This window comes from Fukomys damarensis, unplaced genomic scaffold, assembly GCF_012274545.1.
Source record: "Fukomys damarensis isolate Sample0158 unplaced genomic scaffold, DMR_v1.0_HiC HiC_scaffold_38, whole genome shotgun sequence".
In the NCBI taxonomy this organism is placed as follows: Eukaryota; Metazoa; Chordata; class Mammalia; order Rodentia; family Bathyergidae; genus Fukomys; species Fukomys damarensis.
The window spans coordinates 24,490,599-24,515,232 of NW_022900950.1; the positions used below are offsets into that span (position 1 = coordinate 24,490,599).

The window sequence follows — 24,634 nt, forward strand, 5'->3', positions numbered from 1 at the left end:
CTCTGCTGAAGTTGGCAAAATGTCCCATCTTCAAAATGTTCTGGCTCCTTGGAGCTAGCAGCCTTCTACCTCCCAAGTCAACCTGAGTAGACATTGATCTGTTGGGTGTCACAAGGAACTCCACAATATTGGTATTAAACCCAGGGCCTTTCACACTGACCTATATTCCCAGCCCTTTTTTTATTTTAGAGATAGGGTCTTGCTAAATTGCTCACATTGAGCTCAAACTTAGGATCCTCCTGCATTAGCTTCCCATAGTATATATCACCATGCCTGGCTAGAATTGCTTCTTCAGTTAGAAAGAAAACTGAAACGTTAGGGGTAGTAAATGTATTTTCATATTACAGGTAATTAAGAGATACCTATGTATATTTTAGTAATCACAGTAACATCCCTTTTTGGAGAGTGGGGGATTGAAACAGGATCTCCCTACGTAGTTCAGGCTGGCCTTAAATTCACTGTGTAGCCCAAGCTGGCCTCAAACTCAGAGATGCTCCCACCTCAGCCTTCTAAGTGCTGGGATTAAAGGAGTGCACTACCACACCCAGCTTATATTTCTTTTAGAATGTGTATCTGTGTAAGAGAGATAAAATATATATTCATTTTATAGCATAGATGCCAAATGATTTTTCACAGATTAATTCTATATTAATTCCTGACCTCTCCAAAGTTCATTTTTTATTCATTGGAATATCTGGCTCTGCCATTTTATTCTTTATATGAACTCCTACTAGACTGTCTTATTGTTGAATACATCTTATTTTTCTTTTATAGCATTAGTTTTTACCTTACTAGAAAGTTTTAAAATTTACAAGTAGTTGTTTTCCAGGTTGAGTTAAAAGAAACTTTGACCGAGCATCTTTCTCTCCTTTTAGGCTTGCATGCTAGTCTTTCAACCTGATCTCGATGCCACCCTCCCTGGCCCGGCCAGCAGAAATGAAGTGGTTATTTGTCTTGATTGCTCCAATTCTATGGAGGGTGTAACATTCATGCAAGCCAAGCAAATTACCTTGTATGCACTGTCCTTGGTGGGGGAGGAGCAAAAAGTAAACATTGTCCAGTTTGGCACAGGTAAGTATGTGTTGTCCCCAGTCCCATGTGTACTTCTTCCTTAATGCAAGACTGATGACTCTTGGCACCGGACCTTGTTTGTGGAGTGGGAGGTAGCCAAGCATGAAGCATAGCACAATAGCTCTGAGGCCAAGGGCAGGGTGCTGTTCAATGAAGGAGCACTTGGCTGGCATGTGACCTGGGTTCCACCCCCAGCACCACAGCAGGGGGAAGAAAATTCACTGGAACCAGATCCTCTTGTCTAGATCCCACTTGTCACCTTGAGCAAGACACTGGAACTCTGTGTGCCTTTACTCCTCATCTGCAGTCTTGGGGTAACAGTCCTACAGGTCATAGTATTGTTGTGAGGACTGATCTAATGTATGGAAAGGACTTAAAACAAAGGCTTGTTCCGTAGTAGGAGAGACAAATGTTACTATTATGATCAACTATACCAAATGCAGGACCCCTGGTCTCTGAGTAGGAAGGTCCCAGGAATGAGGACAGACATTTACAGATAGCAGTCAGAGAAAACCTGTAAGGAATGGCCTTTGAGGAGCAAGGAAGGAAGGAAACAACACCTTCCAGGTAAGGGCCCGGGGGCTTCTCAAGAATATGGTATTTCAAGGATGCAGGAAACATGAAGTAGAGTGATAGGACAAATCTGTCCTATGATTCTCATCTTCTGTGCTGTCTTAAAGGCTCTTTATAGTGGAGCTAGGGTCTGCTTTCTGGGGGAGGAGCCCGAATAGGTGAGGGGAGGGGAAGGCATGGATAGAGACTGTACCTACTAGGGCAATGATGGTGAACCTATGGCACACATGTTATTTGTTTTTCTTTTAAGACAAAGATTTAATGTATGAGTTAGTTTGTTTTGGTTTGAGGTACCAGGGATCAAACTCAGGACCTTGCACTTGCAAGGCAGTCTTGATGCCACTGAGCTAAATCCCCAGGCCCGTGAATTGTTTTTCTACACTAAAACCTCAAGATTCAGGTTTAATCGCAGTGTTGGCACTTTGCTATATATAAGCAGGTTTTGGGTTGCAATTTGGGCACTCACTTACCAAACCACCACCCTAAGTGTTGAACTGCCGGTGCCACCACAACATCACTGAGCTTTGCTTTGCAAGGTGATGCAGTGATCCACACATGGACTTTGACTTAGAATGTTTTGCATAGTAAAGTGCATGACTCAAATACTCTGGAATGTACTGCGGTGAGTTTTTATATGTTAAAATGATAACACAGAGCCAGGCGTGGTGGTGCATGCCTGTAATCCCAGCACTCAGGAGGCTGAGGCAGGAGGATCACTGTGAGTTTGAGACCAACCTGGGCTACATAGTGAGTTCCAGGTCGGTCTCAACTACATAGTGAGACCCTGTCTCAAAAACCAAAAAAAAAAAAAGATCACACAGAGGGCTGGAGATGTAGCTCGGTGGTACTGCAGCCTCCTGGCAAGTGCAAGGTCCTGAATTTGATCCCCAGTACCAAAACAAACAAACAAACAAAAATCATAGATTTCTAAAGAGAAAAGTATGTACATCAATATATAGTATTCTTCATAGTGGTAGCATTGTTATAAAGTAGCATTATTATTTGCTCATAGTCAATCCAGTGAATGTTTAATAGAACCATTTCATGCTTGTCTTATCATACAGGTTACAAGGAGTTATTTTCATATCCAAAGCACATCACAAGCAGCAATGTGCCAACAGAGTTCATTAAGGTAAGACAACCTACTCTATGCCTATGTTGTAGATGTGTTAACTGTCCAATACCTGAGATAACTGTAACAAATACCTGAGATAAATCAACTTATAAGAAGGAAAGGTTTATTTTGGGGGCAGTATCATCTTTTGGCCCTTTGACAGTACAGTATATCATGGTGGAATGGGCCTATTCACTTCATGGTATCTGGAAAGCAAGAGGTATAGAAAGGGGCTCAGGTCCCATATGCCCATTAAGGACACAGCCCCAGTGGTTACTGTTTTTCTAATAGGCCCCCCTCCCAAAGGTTCTGCCTCTTAGTAGCACCAAAGGGTGGTGACCAAACCTTTAACACATGGGCCTTGGGGAACACTTATCCAAAGCACAGCGGTAATAATAAAATATATTATTAATATATATAATAATATATCATATAATAATAAAATAAAAGTGATGACTAAGAAAATTGGGAATTAAAAAGTAAAAAGAGAAGAATTTTTCATGGTCCTAGCACCTGATATGATTAATTTAGCATACTGAGGTTTTCTTCAGTCCCTTGTTTCTGTCTCTCAATATAGAGAAATCCAAGAACAAATAGTCACCACCTCAGCCCCAGCTGCCCACCCAGTGGTGCTCCACTGTTTTTTCCATACATGGCTGTTTTTTCCCATTCATTATCATTCTTTGAATAAATGCCCAACAATGATAATATAATTACCATTGGCCATGAAATAAACTAAAAGGGTATAACTATAGTTGTTCCACTATTGTATAATTAGGAAAAAATGTTTTTCAAGACCATGTATCTTTTTTTTTTTGGTACTGGGGATTGAACTCAGGTCCTTGCATTTGCAAGGCAGGCAGTGGAACCACTGAGCTAAATCCCCAGCCCAAGACCTTGTATCTTTAAACCCTCCCTAGGAGACATATTTCAGTGAAGGTTATCACAAAGGGCAACCACACCAAATGAGCAATGATCTTTCACTTGATCTCTTGTAGTCTGCTACACCTACCATGGGGAACACAGACTTCTGGAAAACACTCCGATACTTGGGTTTACTGTACCCTTCTGAAGGAGTCCGGAATGTCCTCCTCATATCTGATGGGCACCTCCAGAATGAGAGTCTGACACTGAAGCTTGTGAAGAGAAATGTCCTCCATACCAGGCTGTTCACCTGTGGGATCGGGTAAGCCAGAGACCCATAACCCACCCGTAAAAAGGCTATCTGCAGCAGGGATCTCTCTCTCTCTCTCTCTCTCTCTCTCTCTTTGAGACAGTGTCTCACTTTGTAGTTCAGGGTGGCCTCTAAATCACAGAAATCCTCTTGTCTCAGCCTCTTCAGTGCTGGGATTACAGGCATGTGCCATCATGCCTGGCTTGGGCAGGTCTTTTATTTGACCTGCACAGGAATTTTTGAAGTTAGGAAGTAGATATAAGTATATAATAGAAGCTATTATCACAGCAGGGCTGAGCTCTGAGCTCTGGGCCAGACTGCCTGGGTCTCAAAACCCAATGAGCCACTCATTTGTTAACTGTGACCTTGGGTAAATTGTTAACCTGTTCTCTGTAAAATGAAGGTGAATATGAAAATACCTATTAGGTTATAACATTGGTGACAAACCTATAGCACGTATGTTATTGTGTTTTTCTTTTAAGACAAAAGATGTTAATGTAGAGTTGTTTTTTTCTAAACTAAAACCTCAGTATTCAAGTTTAATTGCAGTGTTGGACTTTGCGATAAATAAGTGAAATTTAGGTTGTAGTTTGGCACTCAATCTCTAAAAGGTTTGCTATCACTGGGTTACAGTATTACTAAAGGTTATTATTTTGCATAATAATCAAGTGCGCAGCTCATCCCTTGCGGCCTGGTGTAGTTCCTGCTGGCTGGCTGGACCCAGCAAGCACTGCATCCCTCTCCCCTGCTTTGCTCCCTGTTTTGTCTCTGAGTTGGCTGCTGTGAGCATTTGCATTTCCAAACCTGCTAGTGTGCATAGAATCTTTTCTAGGGAGGCTGAGACTCCATAACTGTTAGAATTACTCCCTCTCCCACAGACATCCTCATAAGGGAAACAAAGAGTAGAGGGGCTTCCTGGTATTTGTGCAGAACATCCAGCCCAGCAGATGTTTCTGTTCCTCAGTACACTGTTGGGGAGTCCTATCCTGTCTCTGAGTGAGCCCTGACTTCCAACTACCTGGTGCTCTAGGAGCCAGGGCACTCCTCACATGCTTCCTAGAGCCTAGCCCCCACAGTCCTCTGGCTCTTAATGCCCCTGACAGCTTCCCTACCTCTTAGCCACTGCTGTACCCAAATCAGACCTGCCTTCCCCTGAGGCTCTTCTCTATGTCACTCATCAGCCTTAGCTCCTAGTGTGGCTCTCCATATCCCAAGGCCAAACTGAGCATCACAGGCCAACCAGAACATTCATCCAGCCAGCACAGACTCCACCAGCACCTGCCTGGGGACCTTACTGCTGAGCTTGCAGCAGCACTTGGGACACAGGCATCTGCTCCTGCCTTCCTCGCTGAGGGCCCATCCAGAGACAAAGTGGGTCTTACTAAATCACTAAATGATGAGGCTGGGCTCCAATTTACAATTCTCCTGCCATAGCCACCCAAAGAGACAGGCTTGTACCACCACCACCACCACCACTGTGGTGGGCTGGGAGTTCTTAAGTGTAGCTAAAGAACTATTATTGTGAGAAACTTAGGAAGACACAGCCATTTAAATGTCAAAGATGGTTTGTAGATGGGGAGGGGAGGAGGGGGTGAAGGGAGGGCAGAGGTAAGGGGAAAAAATGAGAATCAAGACTTGTCATGTAGATCCCAACAATGAATGTAACTGTACTGTATCCCTAAAATGTACCAATAAACTCAATTAAAGCTGAAAAAAACAAACAAACAAACAAAAAAGAAAATCAGATGAGCTCATGAGTGGGGCTGCGTGGTGACATTAATGGATTATAAGAAAAGGAAGAGAACCCAAGCTGGCACCCTTGCTGTATCTCATCAAGGGATGGATTCTATCACTTTATGATAAAGGCCACCCTCGCAAGACACTGATAAGATGCCAGTGCCAAACTCTTGGACTTCCAGCCTCCAGAACTGAGAGCCAAATAAACTGCTATTCTTTATAAATTACTTAATGTATGTCACTCAGAGCAATAGGAAACAGACTAAGATAAACGTGTCTTATATTCATTAAAAGGCAGAGAAGTTTGAAGGAGAAAGGATGTAAGAATGGGTAGGGACCTTCATCCAGAGTTTCAACATACCACAGGTAAATGTGGGCATGTCCTGGAGAACGGATGTGTGGACCAGAGTGGCATGGCTGCACCCAGAGGACCCCAGAGGTGGGGGCACACATGCCCAAGCCACAGGCCACCTAGACAAGAGCTGCACAGGCATGCGACTCTCATCCAGAGTTCCGCCATACCATCGGCCACAGCCAAGAGCCTACCCGGAAAAGAACTACATAGATGCACAAGCAACAGCCAGAGGCTCACCCCGATAACACTGATAAGAGCCTGAAGACCCTAGCCAGAAGCCTACACAGACAACAGGAACTGGGATACACAGCCCTCTGCCAAAGCCCTGCTGCCCCCGACAACAGCTACATAAGGGCCCCAGCAAAGGGCACACCCAGATACGATCCCAAGTGTGCACAGGCCCCAGCCAGAAGCCCACTCAGACAACAGGTCAGCTCAGGGATATAGAAGGCCACCATTCTAAACCCAGGCATTGGTGCACTGGGGAGCAGCAGAATAAAGGCTGCTCAGTGGCCTGCTGAGAATTGAAGACCACTGGGTAAGCAAAAAGTTCCCCCAACAAAGGCACAGCAGACTGCATCTGTTGAAATGAGAAGACACAGAAGTAAGTGTCAAAACCAGACTTCCAGATCACCTAAGGCAACAACAAAGGCAAATTAAATGGAAGAATCTGATACTCAACCACCTGGACTCCCTGAACTGGCAATGAAAGAGGTTTGTTTCTCAGATAACAGCAGAGATTGTGCCCATAGTATAAGACATGATTAATAAATCTAGAGTGGATGCAGATTAATAAAAATAGAGGAGCTGAGAAACTAGATGGAATCCCAACATAGGAAACAAATGGAATCCATAAAGCAGATGCAAGCAGATTTCCAGAAGATTAAAAACTCCACTGAAAGTTAATGCAGCAGAAAGAGCCAATGTGAGGACAGAATTTCAGATGTAGAAGGTAGGATTGCAATTACTGACCAGGAAAAGAAAAACCTCTTAAAAATAATAAGGACCACGAGAGATCAATCCAGAAGCTCCTAGCCAACCATCCTCAGTGGAGGCAAGATAGCCTCTTTAATAAATGGTGTTGAAAAAACTGGATTTCAACCTGCCAAAGATTAAAACTAGACCCTTATTTTTCACCATGCACTAAATTAAAATCCAAGTGGATTAAAGATCTAAATATTAAAAGAGAAACACTAAACTTTCTGGAAGATAAGCTAGGAAGAACTCTTGAAGACAATGGCATAGGAAAAGACTTCATGAACAAATCCGCAGTAGCACGGGAACTAGCAGAAAGAATCAACAACTGGGATCTCATCTTATTGAAAAGCTTCTGCGCTGCAAAAGAAACCATCAACAGAACTAAGAGACAACCTACAATGTGGGAAAAATTTTTGCCAGCTGCTTCTCAGACAAAAGACTATTATACATAAGATCCTAATAAAATTACTGACATTTAGAAATGGGAAGAAAGGAGCTAAAAGTGTAGGGAAGGTGGGATGGGTAGGGGAAGGGTAATAAGGGAAAAGAAAAAAATGTGAGATAATGAAAAGATGAAAATAAAGTGTTTGTAGATGGGGAGGGGAAGAGGGGGTGAAGGGAGGGCAGGAGTAAGGGGAAAAAATGAGAATCAAGACTTGTCATGTAGAGGTACAAGATCCCCACAATGAATGTAACTGTACTGTATCCCTAAAATGTACCAATAAACTCAAAGCTGAAAAAAAAAATTTCAAAGATGAAAAAAATGATGTTCTTTGCTAGAGTAAGAGTTACTTAGCTTTTTATTTGTTTGGGGGAAGGTCTCACTGTATTGCATAGGCTGGTCAAAAATTCCTGGTTCAGACAGGCTTGGTGGCACATGTCTGTAATCCTAGAACTTGCAAGGCTGAGGCAGGAGGACCACCAAGAGTTGGAGGCCAGCCTGGACTACATAGTGAGTTCAACACTAGCCTCAACTATAAAGCAAGACCCATCCTTACATCCCTGGAATAAATCCGACTTGGTCAGGATGTATCATCTTCTTAATGATCCTCTGTATTCTGTTTGCTAGTATTTTATTAAGGATTTTTGCATCTATATTCATTAAGGAGATTGGCCTGTAGTCCTCTTTTTTAGTTGGGTCTTTCCCTGGTTTGGGAATCAAAGTGATATTTGCTTCCAGGAATGAATTTGGAAGTATAGCTTCCCTTTCAATTTTATTGAAAAGTTTGAAGAGTAAAGGCAGTAGTTCTTCTCTAAATGTCTTGTAAAATTCAGCAGTGAATTCATCAGGGCCTGGGCTTTTCTTTGTTGGTAAATTTTTAATTACATTTTCAATTTCACTGATTGTAATTGGCGTGTTTAAAATGTTTTTATCTTCTTTGTTCAACTTTGGCAATTCGTAAGTATCTAAAAATCTGTCCATTTCTTCTGTGTTTTCTAATTTATTAGAGTATAGGTTTTCAGAGTAGATATTAATGATCCTCTGGATTTCTGTTGAATCTGTTATGACTTCGCCTTTTTCATTCCTGACTGCATGGATCTGAGCCTTTTCTTTCCTTTTTTGGATAAGATTAGCTAAGGGTTTATCAATTTTATTTATTCTTTCAAAAAACCAACTTTTTCTTTCATTTATTTTTTGTATTGTTTTCTTAGTTTCCATTGCATTGATTTCTGCTCTAATCTTTATAATTTCCTCTCTTGTTCAAGCTTTGGGTTTTTCTTGCTCTTGTTTTTCTAGGAGTCTAAGATTCATCATTAGGTTGTTTATTTGAGCTCGCTCTGTTTCCTATGTAATACACTATATTAACAAAGTCAAGGACAAAAACCATATGACCCTCTCAATAGATGCAGAAAAAGCATTTGAAATTCAACATTGACAAATTCAACATCCATTCATGATAAAAACCCTGCAAAAAATTGGAATAGATGGTCTATATCTCAAATTAATAAAGGCTATCTATGAAAAACCAACAGGCAACATCATATTAAATGGCCAAAAACTGAAAACTTTCACGTTAAAATCAGGAACAAGACAAGGATGCCCACTATTACCACTCATCTTCGATATAGTTCTAGAAACATTAGCCATAGCAATTAGACAAGAGAAAGAAGTTAAAGCAATAAAGATAGGAAAGGAAGAAATTAAACTGTCCTTATTTGCTGATGATATGATACTCTACATTGAAGACCCAAAAAACTCCACCAAAAGACTTCTAGACTTAATTGACAGATTCAGTAGAGTAGCTGGATACAAGGTGAACACCCAAAAATCAATAGCCTTCTTGTACACAAATAACAGACTCACTGAGAGAGAAATAAGGGAAACAATTCCTTTCACAATAGCATCCAAAAAAATGAAGTATCTAGGAATCAATCTAACAAAAGAAGTAAAAGATCTCTACACTGAAAACTACAGCACTGTGAAAAAAGAAATCGAGGATATAAAAAAATGGAAAGATATCCCCTGCTTCTGGGTAGGAAGAATCAACATAGTGAAAATGACCATACTATCGAAACTGCTATACAGATTCAATGCAATGCTGATTGAAATTCCAACACTATATTTCACAGAACTAGAAAAAAGAATCCAAAAATTCATTTGGAACCATAAGAGACCTAGAATAGCAAAAGCCATCCTAGGCAACAGACACATGGCAGTGGGTATAACAATTCCCAATTTGAAACTATACTACAAAGCCACTGTGATAAAAACAGCATGGTACTGGCAAAGAAACAGGCCTGAGGATCAGTGGAACAGACTGGAAGACACAAAAACAAATCCAGATGTACTCAGCTACCTCATCTTTGACAAAGGAGCTGACCATTCTCATTGGAGGAAAGATAGCCTCTTTAATAAATGGTGTTGGAAAAACTGGATTTCAACCTGCCAAAGATTAAAATTGGACCCTTATCTTTCACCATGCACTAAATTAAAATCCAAGTGGATGAAAGATCTAAATATTAAAACAGAAACACTAAACTTACTGGAAGATAAGTTAGACAGAACTCTGGAAGACATTGGCATAGGAAAAGACTTTATGAACAAATCCTCAGTAGCACGGGAACTAGCAGAAAGAATCAACAACTGGAATCTCATCTTATTAAAAAGCTTCTGCACTGCAAAAGAAGCCATCAAAAGAACTAAGAGACAACCTACAATGTGGGAAAAATTTTTTACCAGCTGCTCCTCAGACAAAGGACTATTATCTAGAATATATAAAGAACTCAAAACAACCAGCCCCCCCATTTATAAAGACCCAATTCAAAAATGGGCACCTGAAATGAACAGACATTTCTCAGACAAAGAAGTAAAAGCAGCAAGTAAATATATGAAAAAATGTTCCACATCACTGGTCATTTGAGAGATGCAGATGAAAACAACACTGAGATTCCACCTCACCCCACAAAGAATGGCTGCAATCAAGAAATCAAACAATAACAAATGTTGGAGGGGTTGTGGAGAGAAAGGAACCCTTCTCCATTGTTGGTGGGAGTGTAGACTGGTGCAGCCACTATGGAAGTCAATATGGAGATACCTCAAAGAGCTGGGACTAGAGGTACCATTTGAACCAGCCATCCCTCTGCTGGGTATCTTTCCAAGAGAACTAAAAGAATCATATCACAGTGATGTATGCGCACCCATGTTTATAGCGGCACAGTTTGTAATAGCTATAACTTGGAAACAGCCCATTTGCCCATGAGATGGAAACTGGATAAAGAAGATGTGGTTTTTCTTTAAAATTGAATATTACTCAGCCATAAAGAACGAGAAATTAGATTCATTTATAGGAAAATGGATACATATTGAGGATATACTCCTAAGTGAAATAAATAAGTCACACATGTGTAAATACCGAATAGTTTCTCTGGTGTGAATAAACTGTAATAGTACATAAGATCATAATAAGATAACTGACATTGTGAAATAGGAAGAAAAGGGCTAAAGGTGTAGGGAAGGTGGGATGAGTAGGGGAAGGGTAATAAGGGAAAAGAAAAAAATGTGAGAAAATGAAAAGATGGAAATAAAGTATTTGTAAGTGGGTAGGGGAGGAGGGGGTGAAGGGAGGGCAGGGACAAGGGGAAAAAATGAGTACCAAGACCTGTCATGTTGAGGTACAAGATCTCAACAAAGAATGTAACTGTACTGTATACCTAAAGTATACCACTAAACTCAATTAAAAAACAACTATAAAGCAAGACCCTGTCTCAAAAAAAAAAAAAAATGAACAAAAAAATTTCTGGTTCAAGTGACCCTCCTGGCTAAGCCTCCCACACAATTGGGGCTAAAGGTGTGAACTGCACACCAGGTTGAAAGTTCTTTCTAGCTTGTGCTGTGCATATGTATGTCAAATATTGATATGGATTTAATTCACTCTTGCTAGTTCTTGGCTTTTGGCCTCAAACTCAGATAATTTTGATATTTATTGAAACTAGGTTGATATCTTTAGCAAATATTATTCTGATACCACTTTGGCTTGTTTTTAAATATGACATCTTGATTGACTGATTGACAGATTAATTGTTTGAGCTGGGGAATCAAGGCCAGAATCTCAGCCATGCTAGGAAAGCTCTGTACCTATCATCCCCAGTCTCATTTTAACTCTAACCTCAGCCACAGAGGAGTAAATCCTTTTTCATGCAGTAGCTCTTCTGTTAAGCTATGAGTTTTCTCATGAGTTTTTGTACTTCAAAAATGTGTCTAAAATTTCTGGAAAATTAAAACATGTGAAATGTGATCAGTTCTACAGCCAATCGTCATGTCTTAAGGAATTTGTCCCAATGTGGTGCTGGAGTATTTGAATATTTTAACTCAAAATCCAAACATAGCTGGAAAAAACAGGTATGTTTTTAAATATCTTATTTCTAGTTACATATTTAAGTTTGGAAATATTATCTTCTTACAAGTCTGGCAATAACTTCTGTATTCTCATGAATAAATAGAGAAGCTATTCAGATGCAAAAGCTGCCAAAGATGTGAACCTTACCCTTAGGTTGTGCTAATTTTGTAGTTAAGCCAGAACACAGTGGTTACTCATTTGATTTCTGCTTATAATGACATAGATTCCCCTCCCCCTATTTTTGAAACAGGGTCTCACTATGTAGTTCAGACTGCTCTGGAACTCACTGTGTAGCCCAGGCTGGTCTCAAACTCACAGTGATCCTCCTGCCTCAGCCTCCCAAGTGCTGGGATTACAGGCGTGCGCCACCATGCCCAGCTTTTTTTTCCCCTTTTAAAAATGTTTTATTTTGGGACAAGGTCTCACCAAGTTACTAAATTCTGCAAGCTGGGGTTGAACTTCTGATTTTTCATTTAGCAATAATTATGCCTCGGATAAACCTCATTGGCTACAATACTGCCACTGTGCAAAGATTGAACTTGTGATTTTTCTACCTCAGCTTCCCAGAGTGCTTGGACCACAGGCATGCACTATCCTGCTGGCTCACAGATTGACTTTTTTATATGAAGTACACAGCCCTTTCTATCCATGGGTTCTACATTCAGAGATTCAACCAACCATAGATGAGAAATAAATTTTTAAATTTGTGTCTGTTCCAAATATATGCAAACATTTTAGTTAGCATTATTCCCTAAATTATATGACAACTGTTTACATAGCATTTACATGGTATTAGGTATTATATATAATGTAAAGATGATTAAAATATGATGGAGGGTGTTCATGGATTCTAGCAAATATGACATCTCTTTTTATGAGTCATTTGAGCATCTTCAGATCTGGTGTCAGAGGAATCCTGGAACTTGCACCCTACAGATATTGAGACAGGCTGTATACTGCGCTGGGATTCACTTTTTTTTTTTTTTTTTTTTTTGAGACAGGGTCTCTCACTAGTAGTTGAGACTGACCTGGAACTCACTATGCAGCCCAGGCTGGTCTGTAATGCACAGTGATCCTCCTGCCTCAGCCTCCTGAGTGCTGGGATTACAGGTGTGAGCTACCATGCCTGGCTGGGATTCACTTTTTATTGTGGTCAAAGATACATAAACTCTATCATTTTAAACTTTTTTTTTTCCTTTAGTGCTGAGGATCAAACTCAGGGGCTTGCACATGCTAGCAAGTGCTCTACTGAGCTACCTCCTGAGTCAATTTTTAGTGTGCAGTTTAGTGGTATAGAGTACATTCACCATGGTTGTAGTGTTCCACAACCATCCCTCTGTCTCTCTCAGAACTTTTTTATCATGTCAAAAACTCTGTAGCCATCAAACAATAACTCCACATTGCCTCCTGCTATAACTTCTACTCTCTGTGCTGTCTCTGTGAATTTGCCTGTTGACTGTCTCACATAAGTGGAACCTTAAAACCTTTATATCTTTGGATATCACATTTTTACCCATTCATCCATCAGTGGGCCCTTAGGTTCTTGCGTATGATTTTGCTGGGAGAATTAGCGTGTGAGTGTCCTTTAGTTCTTGTGTTTAATTCTGGGTATGTACCCACAGGCAGAATTGCTTGATCTTATGGTAATTCTGTTTATTTTATTTATTTATTTATGGTGGTACCAGGGACCAAACTCTGGACCTTGCACTTGTGTCACTGAGCTAAATCCCTCGCCCCTCTGTTTAATTTTTTTTTTTTTTTTTTTTTTTTTTTTTTTTTTTTTTGGTACTGGAGATCGAACTCAGGACCCTGTGCCTGTGAGGCAGGCGGCTGAACCACTGTGTTTAATTTTTTTTTTTAAGGATCTGCTATTCCAGCTTCCACAGCAGCTGCACCATTTTATATTCCCAGCATGTACCTTTCCTGATTATCATTATTTTCCATTTTTTGTTTTTAATAGCCATCCTATCAAGTTAGAAGTCATATCTTGTTGGTTGCGTGGTGACTATGATGTTAGCTGCATTTTCATGTGTATATTGATCATTTGCATGTCTTTGGAGAAATGTCTATTCAAGTGCTTTGTTTATAGGATTAATTTTTGTAACTGGAACCTACTCTTGTCAAAGCTACATATTAGTAATAAGCTAATGTGTTAATTTTAGGATATTTTAAAATTTTTCCACCTGTTTTGCTTTTTGGCTTTTTTTTTGTTTTTTTTTTTTTTTTTTTTTTGTACCTGGGTCCTTTTTGTGTAACTCGGGTCCTTGCGCTTGTGAGGCAGGCAGCAGAATTAGTGAGCTAAATCCCTGGCTTGGATTTTTTTGAGATACCATCTCAGTATATATATAGACTACACTGGTCTCAAATAACAGTTCTCCTGCCTCAGCCCCCCAGCTGCTGGGATTACAGGTGTGTGTCACCATGCATGGCTTTTTAAAGATGCTTTGCTAATTTAAATGATGTGATAGTACCATTAATAAAAATTCTATTTAAAATCTCTTTGGGAAATTCCCCTGTAGCAGGAAGAAGTGTGTGGGGTGGGGAATAAAAACCAAAGAGCTAGAAAATCCCCGTGGGATAGAAGGTAATTTTCAGTGGTTAATTTACTTTTTTGTGGGAGTACTGAGAATTTAACTCAGCACCTTTGCACTGAGGTATGTCCCCAACACCACCACTCCCCCTTTTCTTTATTTGTTTAGGTACTGGTATTAAACTCAGGACCTTGCACTTGCCCCCCTTTTCTTTTTTGAGACAAGGTCTCACTAAATTGCTAAATTGCCTAAGCTGGGCTTGAGCCTATGATCCTCTTACTTCAGCTTCCCAGAGTGCTGGGATTTATAGGTATGTACCACTATTCCCAGATAAGTTACTACTCTTTAGATGTAACATTAAAAGAGAAATCGCTCATGTTTCATTAATAGATAGAAGACCAAATGAATAGGTTACGCTCCCCAAGTTGCCACTCTGTCTCCATCAAATGGCAGCAACTTAATGCAGATGCACAGGAGCCCCTGCAGGCCCCAGCCCAAGTTCCATCCTTGTTCCACAACGATCGACTCCTTGTATATGGATTGATTTCTCGTTGCATGCAGGTAAGAGGATGCACTGTTTGTTACATTGTGGGAAGAACAATGTTTCTTGCTTATGTTCTTGTTCTTTTTTCCCCTCTCTCTGGCTGGCAGATTTTCCTGTTCTGGGAATGTAGCTTGGGAGGTTTCTGGTGTCCACTGAGAGGGAGAAGTTGTCACTGTTACATTAACCAAGACACTGTGTAGTAGGGAAGCTAATGAAGAACTAATTGTTTTTCTACTTCAGGCAACTCTGTGTGCACTAATTCAAGAGAAGGAATTTTGTTCAATGGTTTCAACTACTGAGCTTCAGAAGACAACTGGGACTGTAAGGTTCAAAATTTAACTATGGGGCTGGGGGTGTAGCTCATTGGTAGCATGCTGGCCTAGCATCCCAACGTCTTGGGTTCATTCATCAGCACTGCCAAAGAAAAAGAAAAAAAATTTAAAATATGGACTAAAAGTTGTGATTTTACATTTATATGTCCGAAGTCCCTGTCATTCCTTTGTCAAGGTTCTTTGTGGGCGTGTGTGCACCCACATGGAGGGTGGTGATCTGTGCCACCGGGGACACACCCTCTAGACCTTCTCCATTCTTCATCTGGCCTTCCTAGGTCTAGGTGTCCCTGTGGGCGTCAGGGGGTGTGCATAACTGCAGTGCAATATGGGATTTTATGTGAAACTCTTTACTGAGGTTCTCAGAGATGCTTGTGACTCAATAAAGGTTAAGTGCTACTGATTCCTTATGCACTTAAGAGTACTAATTACAGGGACCGGGGATTTAGCTCAGTGGTTCTGCCACCTGCCTTGCAAGTAAGAGGTCCCAAGTTCGATCCCTGGTCCAAAAAAAGTATTAATTATAATAGTACTGCGCTATTGCTTTTTGGGCTTTTGGCTAAGATCAAGTTATAGTACTGAGCTAAGAGGATTTTTTTTTTTTTTTTTTTTTGGTACCAGGGATCAAACTCAGGCCCTTGTGCTTGTGAGGCAGGCACCAGAACCACTGAGCTAAATCCCCAGCCCCTGAGCTAAGAGTAAACCACAATATATTGATTTTTTTTTTCACTTTTGGATTATGAAAGAAAAAACTATCCCCTCTTTCCTCACAACACTTCCATCTTCAGATGTGTTTTCCCCACCCCAGTCCCTGACACCAGCTATATCTGCTTCAGTTCCACTCAGTTCTGGCACTGTCTGCCCAGAGATAGCACAGTGTCCCCAGGGAAAGGTCTCAGTCCCACAAGACTTCCCCGTCCAAATGGCAATGGTAAGCGATAGATCCTCAGGTTGCCCAGACTTCTGCCTGAGTTGGATACAAGTTGCAGGTTACCTCAATCCTTCCTCAGGTTTAGTAATCTGCTATAACAATTCATAGAACTCAAGAAAGCAGTTCACTTATATTACAGATTTCTTGCTCTAAAGGACAAAATTATAACACTTTAAAGATCTTAATTGACTTTATTTGCTGTTCTAGAATCAGGCAACACTTCATTTCACAGAACAGGATAAATATTCCAGTGGGCTGAGCAGAAGAGGTTATATTTATAGACTGAGAAGGGCTGAGGAAAACAAAAAGAAAGGACACAAAGCAGATCATTCATTTCAAAGTTACTTTCCTGCATCAGGGTGTAGCTCAGTGGTAGTGTTACTTAGTTTGCTGTTTTTGTGTAAGGATGAAAAACAGGGAACTTCATTCTTAGGATGATTGTAACTGGCCTGCATGGGGAACTTGATTGCTTTTTATAATTTTTCCTGGTTTCTTGGGAGGCCAGATAGCACCATTTTCATTTTTTGTTTTGTTTTGTTTTTTTTGGTTTTTTTTGAGACAGGGTCTCACTATGTAGTTGACTCTGACCTGGAACTCACTATGTTGCCCAGGCTGGTCTTGAACTCACAGTGATCCTCCTGCCTCAGCCTCCCAAGTGCTGGGATTATAGGCGTGCTCCACCACACCCGGCCATTTTCATTTTTCATCTGGTCTCTTGGGGCCTAGTGTAAGAGTTTAGACCAAAACAATGGATTCTTGTACATTTTGACACAATCTTGGAGAAATCTCGATATTTCTTTAAAAACTAGATCAAATGAGGAAATAAGGTAAAAGAATTGCATTGGGATTAAGTCTCCTTCCTTTAAATTGCAGTCTTTAGGGCCAGGGATTTAGCTCAGTGGTGCTATTGCTTGCCATGCCAGCACAAGGTCCTGAGTTTGATCCCTGGTACCAAAAAACAAAAAAAGAAATTGCAGTCTTTGAAGCTGTACTTCTTCTGTAAATGGTAGGCTTGTTAATGACAGAATCATAAGAGTTGGAGTCCCTGAGAACAGATGTGGCGTTGCATTGTGAGATCACCGTGAACAAGCCCAGGCCCTGCATGGCCCCCGTGGAGTTCCCATGTGGGTGGACATCCTGCCACTACGCTGGCTCTTGCTGAAGTGGAGGAGGAATTTTAAAGTTCTTAAATGAATTGAATTGGCAAAATAGCCTTATACTGAAAAAACAAAGCTCCAGGAACAGAAAACGGATGAGTGGTTGCCAGGTTAGGGAGACTGCAGAGGGATCCCAGGAACATTTCAGAGGGAAGAGAATGAGCCAGATCTTCATTTCAGTGCTGGCTGCACAGCTGCGTACAACCAGTACACTCTCCAGATGCACACTTTAAAGGAGTGAATTCACTGCTTCTAAGTTAGTGTACTTCAGCTTTTAAATGTCTCCTTAAGTCATTAAATAGGAGCCATCCGTATCTTTTTTTTTTTCCTTTGCTGCTTAAACATAGATGATTCACAAGCTGGCAGCACGAGCGCTAATCCGAGATTTTGAAGATGGCATTCTCCACAAAGATGAAGCCAACCACGAGGTCTGTTCTTTTCTTAGTAACTATGCATTGTTCTAGATCACTGTTTGTTTGGGGTCTTCCTGTGTAATCCATGCTGGCCTTGAACTCAGGATAATCCTCCTGCCTCAGCCTCCAGAACACTGGGATTATTGGCATACACCATGGTCAGCTGTTCTAGGTCACTCCTAAATTGATGTTTCCATCGCTTCTCAGCCTTTTGGCTAAGATCAAGTGTAATTTGATGTTTCCATGGAAATGTAAAGTGAGAATAGCCAGATAGAGAGGAAAGTAGTATCAGGCATTCATCACTGTACTTGTGACATCTGTTCTGGGTGTTGGGTGCTCAATGACTGATAAATAAAAGAACTGATATCATTGGTTTCCTAAGAATTCCATGATGTTCTGCCCATGAGCAGGAGTCCAGAGGAAGGTTCAGGCATGCTCACTGAGGGCCTGTAACAGACGTAATCTCAGATTCCCGCCTATCTTCCTGAAGAAGGCATAGCCAGCTGCCCAAGGACCTGAGGAAGAGTGAAGGAACCCCTTGCTACACAGAGCGGAGTCTCTTCGTTTCAGCCAGCCACCATAGTTCTCAACCTAGTCCCTCAAAGCCACAGACAGACTTGCCATAGATAAATAACTTTTAGATTATTTGATATACTTTTAGTTAGGTGCATATAACAAAACATGGTTTTGTTTGTTTTGTTCTATCCTAGATGAAGAAACAAATTATGAAGTCTCTGATTATTAAACTCAGTAAAGAAAACTCTCTCATAACACAATTTACAAGCTTTGTGGCAATTGAGAAAAGGGTATGTATTATTGGTAATTCAAAATTAAACTCTTTGTGTTTACACATTAAGAAAGTCACTCTTGGTGTGATCTTTTTTTTTTTTTTTTAACTCTTGGTGTGATCTTTGATGACATAGCCCAGGCCGACCTACAAAGAGCAGGGTGGGTAGAGGCCAGCCAACCTCAGGAGCCAATGTCTCCCACTTATGAGTGCCTTTGTGTTAGGATTTAAAATAATCTCTAAATAAATTACATATGCTAGCATTTTTTTTAAAGGGTCTCACTTGTAGTTCAGCCTGTCCTTGAACTTGCAGTGATCCTCCTGCCTCAGCCTTCTGAGTGCTGGGATTAGAGGTGTGCACTACCACACCCAGCTAGAATTTGTAATGTTTTAATTAATGAGCTACATGTACATTTTAGATATACTGTAGTTTTGTTACATTTTTGGTATTTGCCATCTTTTATTAATCCAAGACCCTCAAAAAATAATCCCTGGGTTCACCATCCACAGAAGACCCTCTACCCTTCTTAAGTCTGAGCACTTAGCACAGTCCTGAGTGAGCATTTCCTAAAGAGTGCTCTGTCTGCTCTTCTTATTTGCATATCCGTGGCTCGGGATGCATGGTATAATCTTACACCCTGCATTAGGCAATTTTCCATTGCTGTGACAAAATAACGAAGAGAAACAAAAGAGGAAAAGTTTGTTTTGGCTAATGGTTTCCAAGTTGTCTATCTGTGGCTAGTTGGCATTATCACCGTGGGCCTTGAGCAGGGCAGCACATCATGGTGGAGAGCATGCAGCAGAATTGAGTGGCTGGCAGCCAGGAACCAGGGAGGCAGGGGAAGAGCACATGCTGATGGGCTTCCTCCTGCTTTGGTTGTCAGAGACCCCAACCTGTTGAGTGATGCTGCCCACATTCAGGGCAAGTCTCCCCCTCAATTTGCTCTCCCAAGTGGCCATGGTCTCTAGAAGCCTCTCTCAGACGCACCCAGAAGTGTGCTTGACTAATTTCCTAGGCATCTCTCAGTCCATTCAGGTTGACAAGATTAACCTTCACATACCCAAGCATTCCAAACCCAGTTTCCAGGAGGCTTTAGAATGTGTGATAATGATTTGTTAATGTCTTTTTTAAAAACCCAATCTTGATTTACTACAGGATGATAACGAGTCACCTTTTCCTAATACTACAAATATTTTGGAATTGATTGACAAAGAAGATGTAGACTTTCTGCCATACATGAGTTGGCAGGAGGAGCAAGAAGAGGCTGACATGATACAGGTAAGTGTATTGCTACCAAATGCAGCTATTCATTGCCTAACAGTGGGGCTGTATTCTGAGAAGTACATCAAATAACTTTGTGGTTGTGTGCACATCCTGGCGTGCAGCCCTGCAAACCTAGAAGTGGAAGGTCCGTCCCTGATTCTCAGTACAATCAGGAGACATGGCAGACATGAGCTGCTGGCAGAGCTTAGCAGACTGTGCACAATTAACTTTAAATTGTATTGATTGATGGACTGATTGATTGGGACTGAACCCAGGGCCTTCACACTGAGTTACATCCCCAGCCCTCATTTTATTTCCTATTTTGAGACAGGGTCTCCTTAAGTCACTGAGTTGCAGTCTAGGCTTGATGTTTTGATCCTTCTGCCTCAGCCTCCCAGAGCACTGGGATTACAAGTGTGCCCCACCATGTCCAGTTACTTTAAAATAAATAAATAAAAGAAGGAGTACAGTCATGATGTAAAAGGGCTATGTACAACATAGTTCAGTGGTTGAGCACTTGCCTAGCATGACTTAGGCCCAGTATTCCATCCTCAGTACTGTAAAAAATAATGATGATTAAAAAGTATAGAGGGTACATTAACTGGTAGCATAGTGATTTGTTATCATTATCAAGCATTATGTACTCTACCTTTTCTGGGGGTGGCAGTACTGAGGTTTGAATCCAGGGCTTTCACACTGATCCACAGTCCCCCAGCCCTTTTTATTTTTTATTTTAAAACACAGTCTTACTAAATTGCCCAGTCTGGGCTTCAATTTGTGATCCTCCTGCCTCAGCCTCCCGAGTGCTGGGATTATAGGTGTGCACCACCACACCTAGCATGTGCTGTACTTTTATGCAATTGGAAGCACATAGGTTTGTTGATACCAGCATCACCACAAACATTGGTAATGCTTTGCACTCTGACTTCTGACAACCACAGCCTCACTAGGCTGTGGGAATTTACAGCTCTGTTTTAATCTTTTTTTGAGACAGGGTCTCACTATGTAGTTGAGACTGACCTGGAATTCATTGTGTATTCCAGGCCGGGTCTCGAACTCACAGCGATCCTCCTGGCTCAAGTGCTGGGATTACAGGCATGTGCCATCACACCTGGCATCTCTGCTTTAATCTTAAGTGTGTTCATGTGGCCTGTCATTGACTGAAGTAGCAACTGTGCTCTTCTCATAGTGTCATAGTGGTGCAGGTACCCTTTGCTAAAGTAGCCTCTTCACTCCCTGCGCATAAAAAGGTCTTCTTGGTGATGGAAAATATTCACGTATTTATAAAATGGTGTTGCATTACTAAGTTAGTCACCTTGTATAAATCAGGCAATAAATAAAAACCTCCAGAAAAACCCTAAAAAGCCAACAGTGATTATGCTTCGTTCATGGACAAATAAATTGTCTTTTAGGAAACTAGTCATTAGATAATATAAAAAGTAATACAATATGAAAATAGTGATAAAAGTCTTGTCTAAATACATAATCACAACTCACCACTAATACTTCTTAAAGTTTACAGTGGCTCTTATGACCAAAAACCTGATAGAAATTGAGAATTTTGCGGGGAGGTACTGAGAATTGAACTCAGGACCTTGCACTTGGGAGGCAGGCAGCAGAACCACTGAACTAAATCCCTAGCCTTAAATCGAGAATTTTTAAATAAACTGAATCTTTATTGGTACATTTTAGATATACAGTACAGTTACATTCATCATTGGTATCTTGTACCTTTACATGCCATATTTTGGTTCAAGAATTTTGATTTAAGGCTGGGCATCATGGTGCACGCCTGTAATCCCAGCACTTGGGAGGCTGAGGCAGGAGGATTGCTGTGAGTTCGAGACCAGCCTGAGCTACATAGTGAGTTCCAGGTCAGTCTCACTACATAGTGAGACCCTGTCTCAAAAAAACAAACAAACAAATAAGAATCAAGATATATTATGTAAAGGTACAAATCTCCAATGATGAATGTCATTATATTGTATACCTAAAATGTACTGATAAAATTAATAAAAAAGGGCCAGGGATTTAGCTCAATGGTTCCACTGCCTGCCTAGCAATTGCAAAGACCCAAGTTTGATCCCTGGTACCAAGAAAAAGGAAAAAATAAATAATAATAATAAATCAAATGGCAGCTGGGCATGGTGGCACACATGGTAATCCCAACAATCTGGGAGGCTGAGGCAGGAGAATTGCAAGTTTGAGCCCAGCCTGGACAACTTGGCAGTTTAGCAAGACCCTGTCTCAAAATTTAAAATTTTATAGGGCCGGGGATTTAGCTCAGTGGTTCCACCACCTGCCTCGCAAGCACGAGGACCCGAGTTTGATCCCTAGTACCAAAAAAAAAAAAAAAAAATTAAAATTTTATAAAGGGATGGAGATGAAGCTTATTATTAAGGCCCTCAGTTCAATCTCCGTACCACTAAAAAGAAAAAAAAAATCATCATCATGCTCAGATGAAAAATAATATCAATTAATGACTTGAAAGTTTTTAACAATACATTTTCTCAATGAACATCTAATTAAAGTTGCTCCCTAAGGATGCATTTCACTTAACAAAATGTGGCAAAAAGTGGAAATAAGGACTGAAATGTATAATGGATGTTGGGAAATGGGAAGAAAGTGTTCAGATGGGAAGGGGAACAGGGCAGAAGGAGGGAGGGAGAAGGGAAGGAAGGGACAAGAAAAAAAAAGTAAAAATAGAAGGAAAAAATGGAAACAAAGCTTCTTTACGTAGGGAGGGGAGGGAGCTTGAGGGAGGATGGGATAAAACAAAATAAAATTTATTTCTTAATATGAGGGCTGGGGATTTAGCTCAGTGGTTCGGCCACCTGCCTTGCAAATGCAAAGTCCTGAGTTCGATCTCTGGTACCAAAAAATTAAAAAAATAAAAAGTGGCAGAATTCCATGTGAAATTCCTTCAGCTGAGCTCAGTAACAGAGCAGTGAGACAGAGCTACATACCCTAGGCCTGCTGGGAGCTGGAGGAGTCATGGGTTTGTTTGTTGGGTGAGCCCCTCCTTGGAGCTCAGCGCCTCTTTTGTTAGGAGGTGTGGAGCCGATGCTAAGCGCACTTCTGTGGGCAGCACCGGCTAGAGGCAGTGCATCCTCCAACGTTCCCTGTGTTCCCTTTGTCTCACAAAAATAGGTTGAAAATAAGGGAAAGGGATGGTTGTATAGCTCAGGGGTAGAGTTCATGAGTCTTCAGGTTCCATCCTAGCACCAAGAGTGGCCAAAAAAGGTGAGAGGCAAAGATTTCATACAAATAACTTCTGAGCTAAATTTTTAATTCAGTTATTTGAAAAATTCAGTGCTGTGAGTAGCAATAACTTGAGCGCAGCAACTGCTGAGGTGCTGTTCCTCAGGTGACCATGTTGAAATTCATCCCACAGAAAAGCAAGGCCCCAGACTGAAGGCTGGGAACCCATTCCAAGTCTTTAGGGAAGTTGGGGAAGTTTATGAGGACCAGGTTAGGGGCTGTGGTAGAAAGCACCATCTCCCAGGAGTACTCTGGTGTTAGGCATCAACAGGAGGTGGTGAATTTTTTGTGATATTTACTTATCTTGAGGGTGGGATATTCTGTGTTGGGTTAGTTCTTGTGGTCAGCACCTGGTGCCTGGAATCAGCTCAGAAATACCAGCAAGATTGCAGGAATGAAAGTGAAGACAATATTCCGAGGAGGGGAAAGGATAGAGCAATAATGCCATGTGGAGTCGCTGACGGCAGCAGCCTATTACAGTTTCCCACCACGCGCAGGTTATGAATTTGAAGGGAAAAGAAAAGAAAATTTGTTCCCCAGTTTGCCCCTTGTATCTTAATGGACCTTATTATCTTTTTGTCATGTAGATTTTTTTCTTGTATAGGGTCTCACTGTGTAGTTCAGGCTGGCCTTGAGCTCACAGCACTCTTCTTGCCTCATCCTTGTGGAGTGCTGGGTTACAGACGTGTGCACCACATCCCGGCTATGGCGTCAGCTGTGTGTGTGTGCCTGTGTACAAGCACACAGGACTAGACCTAGAGCCTTAGTACATAATAGACATGTGCTGTACAACTGAGGTGCATACCAGCCCCTATACAAACATTTTAATACAATTTTAATCTTTGGATTTCTGGATTTTGCTTCATGTTGTTTGGCTTTTGTCATGCTTAGAAATACCTTTCCTAAAGCCAGGCATGGTAATACATGCCTGTAATCCCAGCACTTAGGAGGATGAGGCAGGAAGATCACCTAAAGTTTAAGGCCAGCTTGGGCTCCATAGTGAATTCAAGGCCAGCCTGAAATATGTAGCGAGAGCCTTCTCAAGAAAAACCTTTCCATTCAGAGATTATACTTTTTAAAATGTTTCTTTCGTTTCTTTAAAAAGTTCTGTGTTTTCATGTTTCCTTTTAATTTTTCATCCCATTGGAATTTATCCTGGTATAAGTTAAATAATTCTTTGATTGACTTGAAATGCCACCTTCATCACCTACTAAAGTCCTGCATGTTTAATTTAGGAGTTGTTACTGTGCTAACTACTCTGTTATATTGATTTGTTATAATTGCTATAATTTTATAAAAGGCATTGATATCTCGTCCCCTGCCTTTCACATTTTCTATTTTGAGATGGGTTCTCACTAAGTCACTAAGTTGTCCAGACTGGGCTTGAATGTGCAATCCTCAGCCTTCCAGAGTACTGAGATTACAGGTGTGTGCTATCACCCCTGGCCTTGGCATTATTTTTAAATATTATTTTGAAATGTGTGCTTTGTCATATATTCTGCAGTAGTAACTATTCAAATGTGTATTTGAAACTTGACTGAATTGGGGAAGGAATATTCTTTTTTTATAAACAGCTC

The 24,634-nt window shown here is 40.9% G+C and overlaps 1 protein-coding gene and 1 non-coding gene across 3 annotated transcripts in view; one reads left to right on the forward strand and one right to left on the reverse strand.

The window, feature by feature from the left end:
• The window catches only part of Parp4 (poly(ADP-ribose) polymerase family member 4), a 97,873-nt gene that overhangs the window by 51,610 nt on the left and 21,629 nt on the right, over positions 1-24,634 (forward strand). For both annotated transcript variants that reach the window (XM_010633816.3, XM_010633817.3), the window contains exons 22-30: positions 876-1,071; positions 2,709-2,776; positions 3,757-3,944; positions 11,743-11,842; positions 14,762-14,932; positions 15,156-15,236; positions 17,680-17,760; positions 18,456-18,551; positions 19,689-19,811. In XM_010633816.3, coding sequence (XP_010632118.1) covers positions 876-1,071; positions 2,709-2,776; positions 3,757-3,944; positions 11,743-11,842; positions 14,762-14,932; positions 15,156-15,236; positions 17,680-17,760; positions 18,456-18,551; positions 19,689-19,811 — 1,104 coding nt within the window. The remainder of the gene's footprint in view (positions 1-875; positions 1,072-2,708; positions 2,777-3,756; positions 3,945-11,742; positions 11,843-14,761; positions 14,933-15,155; positions 15,237-17,679; positions 17,761-18,455; positions 18,552-19,688; positions 19,812-24,634) is intronic.
• On the reverse strand, positions 12,236-12,374 carry LOC117284702. Its single transcript, XR_004515772.1, has one exon. It is a non-coding gene; the product is annotated as a U4 spliceosomal RNA (small nuclear RNA).